General features: G+C 23.4%; 1 protein-coding gene across 1 annotated transcript; it reads right to left on the bottom strand.

Annotated features, from left to right (window-relative positions):
- Nucleotides 1-431: 431 nt before the first annotated feature.
- LOC112591847 (synaptic vesicle glycoprotein 2B-like) lies at nucleotides 432-8,074 on the bottom strand. The gene is made up of 12 exons (XM_025335783.1): nucleotides 7,934-8,074; nucleotides 7,803-7,841; nucleotides 7,300-7,461; nucleotides 6,913-7,075; nucleotides 6,035-6,156; nucleotides 4,606-4,847; nucleotides 2,976-3,160; nucleotides 2,284-2,531; nucleotides 2,024-2,183; nucleotides 1,827-1,954; nucleotides 951-1,409; nucleotides 432-871 (listed from the first exon to the last, which is right to left on the bottom strand). The coding sequence occupies exons 1-11, from the start codon at nucleotides 8,001-8,003 to the stop codon at nucleotides 1,354-1,356; spliced, it is 1,575 nt and encodes a 524-aa protein (XP_025191568.1). The 5' UTR covers nucleotides 8,004-8,074; the 3' UTR covers nucleotides 432-871; nucleotides 951-1,353.
- Nucleotides 8,075-8,690: the final 616 nt, after the last annotated feature.

The raw sequence follows: 8,690 nt of genomic DNA on the forward strand, positions 1-8,690 counted from the left end.
TCTACATTTCCACATCCTTTAACTACTACTCGTATGTATGAAGGACAGAAATTATCAAAAATTATTATTAAACACAATTTTGATTAAAGGAAAACAGACAGCTTTAACATCCAGTTCACCATTAGCTATTAATTAAGTTATTCGACAAAAGTTTAATTAAACATAAATTTAATTATTAAGCCAGACAAAAATCATAATAATAAAATAAAATACTAATATCTGTTATGACTTAATTTTTATTTATAGTAAAACATATTTTATATTTTATATGTTTAAATGTACATTAAATATTTCTCTGCATCACTTTACTCATTAAAACCAATTAAATACAAAACATAACATAAATTAATTAGTTAGTAGAGTTATTAGATAGAGAATAGATGGGATTTGTCATCTTAGAATAATATAATGAAAACAAACCTATGCAAACAATAAAAAATCTTTAATATTTAATATTAGGTACATAATAATTTATAATTATATCATAAAAGATGAACTACTTCAGATATTTCATAAACACCAACGACTTGACTTGAAGATCCAACGACTTGACTTGAAGATCAATTGACAGCAAACAACACATAAAACAATAAAAAAATCTCAATGCAACAATTATATTCAACAGATAAACATAATTACAAATTTCAGTAATTGATTAATGTATATTACTGATTTTGACACTTGCCTATTTTACATGAACCAATTATTTTCATGGCACGTTTTCCAGTAGCCTTGCTTGTAAACTTTCCTGAACGATGACAATAATAAATGCTCATGGCTACAGTTTTATCTTTGTTAAATCTGGACCATCTTTGTTTAATAAAGCGCGACAAAGTACTTACCTCTTCATTTGATTTCCATTCTTCAAACTCTATAAATAATTATGGTAAATCAAAATATTGATTTCATAAATAAGTTAAGTTAGTGGTAAATTCAAGTAGTATATTTACCCTGAAAATTAACAAAATTTAATTCAATATCTGTATCTGGTTTTGAAGATGTAATTGTGCGTTCATGTAATTTCATGTGCCTTATTAAATTGCATTTTTTGCTAAATTCAATAGTACAATGTGCGCACACAAACATATTTGAATAATATATTAACTTTAAAAATTCAAATTTCAAAAAATGTTTTGCGATTTGAAAATTTTTAACGATTATAACATTATGATCATTGATAAGGTATTTGCTCTTGTGCTTGATAAGATATTTGCTCTCTTGTGCTGTCTCTAGACGCTAGTGATAAAATACTGTTGGCTAAAATACGGTTCTGCTAATTGACTTGTCCAACCAATTATTTTTCGGCTAAAATACGGTTTGGCTGATATATTTTCGGCTATTATACGCGCTCACCTAATGGCCACCACCAATTTTTAATTTTGGTAAAAACCCCACTGCAATAAATGCAACTGAAAAAAATATAAAAATAATAATATTTTAAGAACATAGTAAAATTATAAAAGTTAATAAGACATTTGTATGAAAAAATAAAATATAGCTTATACTGAATAATATTAGTTTGCAATAATAAGTAGAAGTATTAATTTGATGCATAATCATAACTTTAAAAAATCAAGTATTAGATCTTATTGAAAAGAAAAAACTTATTAGTTCATATTAAATTAATAAAAATAAGCTATTCAATAAATACACAATTTATTTAAATAGAGTATTACCTAAAAGTTAAAATTTCAAAATTAATTAATTGTTAACTAATAAGTTATTTCAATGAATATTAGTATATTTTTTAAATAATGAAAACAATAATAAAGCCACCCAATTAAACAAAAAATTTTATAATTACATATTTAGATTGCAATACTTACTTAATAGTAACAAGGCTAAAGCATAAAACATCATAAAACAACTTATATCAATCAGTATTCCAAAAACAATTATTCCAAATATAGCACCTAATCGACCAGTCATCACAATCATTGAAAATGCCACTCCCCTAAATAAAAACAGCACTTAATAATATATGATTAACCTAACGTTATTTATTTTAAGTTTTAACTATTACCTCACATTACTGGGAAATAGTTCAACAATAGAACAAAATATAATAGGTTCTGTTAATGAAGTAAATCCTTCAAAAACGCAACACATTAATTCTGCTTGTAGATCGTTATAAGTTCTTGAAACCAGTAATGCGAACACAACTGGAACTCCACAAGTAATAACTATGAACATATTTTCAACTTATTATAACAACAAATTGGATGAAAACTAAATTTTTTAATAATTACAAAGGTTTTTATAAATATAAAATCAAATACATACATAACAATAATTTTTTGTTACAATATTTAATTAAGATCCCAGTAAGTAGAACTAGAGGTATTGATGAACATGCCACAATTAATGCAGCTAAATAAGCATTGACTGAAACTGTTTGTCCAGCAGACATAGAGTTATATACTAAATGCCATTCTGAAGCTATACATATATTTACACCATCTGTATTTTGTTGTTTGTAATTAGAGTATCTAGAAAACAATTCCGGCACCCATACAAGAATAGTTATATACCTGTAACACGTAAAAGAAATTATAAATTATTTTCAAATTAGATGTCACCTACTTTGAATATTAAGGAAGAAACTTGTGCTAAAATTATGTTTAATTTGAAAACAAATATAGATGCACTCGAAAAACAGTTTTAATTTATTCAGACTTTAGTTTGATTCATTTTACATCTTAATCTTAAAGGATTCATATTATTTAAAATATTATGAAAATTATAAAAGAGATATTTTCTATTATAACTTTAATTTTTAAATTTTTGTGATCTATATATTTTTTTTTTTTTAAGTTAATATTATATATAGGTAAAACGATATATTTTATGATCAATTATTAATTTTTTTCATAATTTTTATTATTTATATGATTTTAAATGCAAATTTTCAATACTAGTTTTTACCGCACTTTTAGTTACTACCGTCTAAAATAAAAATAAAATGAATAACTTACGATGCCATTAAACAAAATTCTATAGTACAAACTACTATAATATTTCTGAAGTATTTAGAGAATAATTTTATATGATCATTTTTTAGAACAATTAATTTTCTTTTAACATTTTCCATGAATGGAATGCCTCCAATAAATCCTGCATCAAACCGAATTGCTGAACGGGTTTGAGTGAAAAATTGCACCTATAGTTGAATAATTTAAATGTATAAATATTTAATTTACTTATATTCACAATTCAATAAAGTACTTATTTTAAGTCACATTTATAAAAAAATTTAAATACCTATTTAAGATAGGTAATAATAATATTATCTTATAATATTTGCAAATAATTAATTTTAGGTAATTTTACATGAATAAATGAAGTAGGTACCTGTACTGTTATAAATTGTACCTAATATTGAAAACTATTAATCTTTCATTAATTTATATTCAAATAGTTCTAGTAAAAACTATATGAGTTAGACTATGTACTATTCTTTATATATCTTTTCAATAAATGTTAGTAATATTTGTATACTGTTTTAATTTTTAGATATTCTGAGCATGAAGGGACGAATGCTTGGATTTTAAAAAGAAATGTTTTTTTCCATCTATCACCTTTCGGGGCAGTTAAAATAGTTCTATTTTCAACTTTTCTTTTTTAAATTCTTTTTTCATTACTTACATATTTATAATTTTTTTAATTTTTTACTTTTTCTAATGAAAACTTACACTTTTAATTCTATATCCTAAAGCAAATTATATCTTGGTACATTTTAATACATAATGATTGAAATTCGAACGAGCAGTTTTTGAGTTTTAAATATTTAAATTTTAAAGCATAGGTGAATACCTCTCAAAATATTGGCCTACTACTTTGTTCACTATGACTTAAATATTTGTGGCTTATAAACTATTTGTTTGAATTTTGTTTTTTATGTATCAAAATACTCCGAAAAATATTCTGTTTTAGAATATAAAACTAAAAATGTATGTTATCATTCAAAAAAGTAAAAAACTTAATAAATATAACAATCAAATTTTTTTTTTACTGTAAATTATATAAAGAAATATTTTCAAAAATGTTAATATAATTAAAAAAGATAATTTTTTCATAATAGAAAAATCACTTTGTACCTACTCAATAGATACTTGCATGAAATGTTCACAAAATATTGATATAAGAAGTTTCAAAATATTCCGAATCTTTTATAATTGTTTAAAGACAATTGGAATTTCTATTTTTACATTGATTAAAAGATAAAAAGAATACCTTTGGATAAAATTGATTGACATTTTAATATAAGATTCCTAATAAGTTATTCATTGCCCAATTAAAAAAATAATTTTATTTATAATCACAATATTTTTATGAGCTTTGTTAGTTTTAATTTTGACAAAATTTCAAAAATCATAAATTATTTTACACTAGGAAATACATTAAAATTTTCTATTTATATCTAAACATTTTTAATACAAGGTTTTTTATAAGTTATGCAGTCTGTATAAAAAAAAAATTCTGTTAGAGAATCAATTAAATTTTTTAAAGCTATTTGAAATTCAAATTGATATGACATTGGATATTCAACTATTATAAGTATTATATTTTTAACTACAAGTTTAAAAATTATTAAATAATATTTACCGGATACGGAATTGATGTAAAGTTGTTGTTAACTATATAAATTTGTTCCAGAATATCCCTGGATTTTATTAAATAACCGCGAAACATTAAAAATCGTGGAGTTTCCGGGTAACGATATATCAATACAAATGAAATTAGACTTGGTATAGAAGTTAAAAGTATAAAAAATCTCCAAGCATTAAATTTGAAGTACGTAGATGAAATAAAAACAATATTGCTGGGAATCATCACCATAGCCAAACCTAAAACAAATAATAAATATATTTAAAAAATAAGTTAAATATACCTACAGTTCATTAAAAATTAATTTGTTCAAAAAGTATTTTGTTTTTTTTTAATTATATTTATACATTTTACATTGGTAAGTTTAATGTATACGACTGATATTCAGTAAAATGGTGACCTGACAAAATATTTTTTGAAAAAATAACTCAATATTATTTTAATTTTATTATTTAACATAGTATCCAATAATACAATAATTTTAATACTACCTACTTTAAAACAGTTCACAGTAAAAAAAAAAAAAAACCTAAACTAATAAATAAAAGTAATAAAATAATTAATTATAATATTTAATTTATAATAACATATCTGTTATCAATAAGTGCAACAAAAAAAATATCTTGTGAACAAGAAGTCAAGAAGGTTTCTACTCTAAAGTTTAAAGTTAACTTGAAAATAATAAATATGGGGGGAATGAACTTAAATATTATATATTATCAAAATCCAAAGGTAATCGCGATACTTTTTAAAGACAATAAACTTATAATAAGTTGAGGTCTTTAGAGTAAGTATCAACAGGAAAATTCTGATATTGTATTACTATTTTAAAATCAAAGCTAGGTACTTATTTTACATACCCATTTCCAATTAAAAATAACTTTTACCAAAACATTTAAAAATATTCTAATTTTAGTACCTACTCTACCAGTTTTTAAATTTGTATTTTTATAATAATAAATGTAGCTATTACTAACAGCACTTGATGTAAATATTTCTACTACCCATAATAATGTTCTTTTTGTTATTTTTTAATAGAATACAATTACTTATGTATACATAAGAATGATTATTAATTACTATACATAAAATATAAATACAATTTTATTAACAATAATATTTAAGAAATTTTGAACTAAGTTATTTTTTTAAAAATATTATAAATTATTAAAAATATACAGTAGATTGTGCAAACAATTAAATACACATATATATATATTTTTTTTTTAATAACATCTTGTATTTAGAAAATCAGGATCGGAATCCTATTTATGATCATAATGTTATAATATGTATTATGCTATTATATGAATGTAATGGAATTAAAAAATAAATTAATACATAATATAATAAAAGTTAATATCTTTTTAAAACTTTAACAAAATTTTAATTTTAAATGTTAATAGTAATAAGTATATTTACTAACCGGGTCCAACCATCATTCCGAAAGCCCAAAATAATTCAAGAAAAAGTAAATAACTGTCTCTTTTCGAAGGTATTAAAAATTCGCCCATGTACACATAAACCATGCAAGTAGCTCCAATTATGCTGAAATTAATATTTTTATAAAAAAACACCATAATATAAAACATAGGAAAAATATCAAATTATCGTACTAAATCAAAAATTTGTATGTGGGTAGGTATAGCTGTGTAGATACTGTATAACAGGGGTAATACGGAATTGGTTACCGGGTCAAATAAAAGTGTATGAATTGGTTCCCGAAAAAATTACATTCAAATATGCAACTGTTCGAATTGGTTCCCAAATAAAATTACTTATAGTTGGGGCCCGGATTTCGTTGCAAAATACATTTTTTTTGGTTAATCTTAAACAATGCTTTCCAAGTTTATAATTTGATTCATGTAACAAAGACTTCAAAGGTGAAATTTTTATTTTGCATTTTTTGTATTTTTCAATCATTTTTTCTTGTTTAATGCATATTTATAAAATATACGAGTATAATAATATATAGTATTTATACATATTACTGTCATAGATTAAATAAACTTAGAATATTAAATCTATGATACTACTTATTTTTTTTTATCATCAAAACTTACAGGAACCAATTCGTATGTTACCTGTAGACAACCCGGGAACCATTTCGACAATTGGGAATCAACTCTCGTAGTCGTCTTATACAAAATAGCAGAATTTCAAGACGTTGATTTTAAGGAAAAGTAAAGTTCGATTCTTATTTTATATATACAGTTTAAACAATTTTATTTAATACTTATTAGTTATTATTACATATTATCTATACACTAACATATAATTTAATATTTATATATTATAACTTACGCAAATCCATTTCCTACTCTTATTATGAAAAACAATCCAGCATGCTGTACCAAAGAAGAAAGTATAGTAAATAATGCATCCATTCCCATTGATCCTAAGATAACAAATCGCCTTCCTTTTAAATCACTACAAATGCCCCAGAAATATGCTCCTAGTACCATTCCTAATAAAAGGTCAAAAATATATTAATAATAATTTACACATTTAGTGTAATTTTGTAAAGCTACATATTTTTAACATTAATAATGTTAGATATTATTAGACGTGCAAAGAATGAAATTTGTGAAAATTTGCAATGTCGGCGAAGTACTTAAACTAGGTAGTCAGTACTGAGCACAAAACACATTCTCTACGTATACTACCATGCAGTCTACGAGATAAACTTACCAAGAAACGGAGCTCCATTTATTACTCCTTTTGTAATAGAATTTAAATTAAAATCTACTTCAGCTGCAGGCGAAATAAACGATACGGCCGTTGTTGAAATCGCACATGACATATTTACTAAGCCACAAACTATTAATAAGAAAAATTGATATCTTCCTGTTCCTATAATAATAATTATATAATAAATGTTATATACTATGATGTAAGCAATAACCAAAATGTATAAACATTTTTGTAAAGTTATAATTAATTACCATATAATCTTTTCATACCTACCAGAAGAAATAAACTTTTGTATAGAGGTCAAAGTGTTTACATTTTTAACTTATTGTGGAACTCATTCATCACATAATTAAATCTAGCAGTGAATATATGAGAAACTACTATAGTTATATACATCATTACCTACTTTTATGTTACAAAAGTATACTTGCTTGAAATACATTTTTAATTTAGATTAAAAATCAAATACAAGAAAACATTTTGAATTGAATTTTACTTACCAGACTCTTTCTGGGCTTCTTCAAATGTTACTAGTGAATCTAAAATCAAATAAAAGATATATTAGTTAGGTACCTAGTACTTACCTACCGGATATCTCGTATATTTATGGCATAATTATATTTCTTTTTACCATCATCATCTAATGAGCCTTGTGCTAACAAAGACAATCTCCCAACACCATCAACATGATGATTATCCATTATTTTTAACGATCAAGGAAAATAAATTTCTAAAAGAAAAATAATAGTCGAAGAGTTGAATTGAAATTTGAAATGAGTGATGGCAAATTGGCAAATAATTCAAATAATAACAGTAATAGTTATTTATAACAGTTACTCAGTACACAGTTAGCTGTATGTACTAACATAAGCTGTTACTTTGAAGAAAATAACAGTTATTATTTTGTTTTGATTTTAAAATTATAGTGTAATCAAAGAAAAATATTGTGATTATAAATAAAATTATTTTTAATTGGGCAATAATAACTTCCTATTAGGAATTTTATATTAAATAAGTAATCAATTTATCCAAAGGTATTCTTTATCTTTTAACAATGTAAAATAGAAATTCAATTCCTTAAAGAATATAAAAGATTCGGAATATTTGTGAAATTTTTATATCAATATTTGAAAATTTGCCAAGTATCTATTGATGATGTGCTGAGGATTTTCTTATTATGAAAATTATTCTATTTTAATTAAATTAACACTTTTGAAAATATTTTTATATAATTACAGCAAAAATTTTGATTGTTATTATTAAGTTTTTATTTTTGAATAATAAACATACATTTTAGGTTTTATATCTAACAGAATATTTTCGAGCATTTTACGTACATAAAACGAAATTCAAACGAGAGCACATGCAACTGAACGAAGCATACCGTA

Source organism: Melanaphis sacchari, unplaced genomic scaffold (assembly GCF_002803265.2).
Source record: "Melanaphis sacchari strain LSU unplaced genomic scaffold, SCAv2.0 Contig1449_pilon_pilon, whole genome shotgun sequence".
NCBI lineage: Eukaryota > Metazoa > Arthropoda > Insecta > Hemiptera > Aphididae > Melanaphis > Melanaphis sacchari.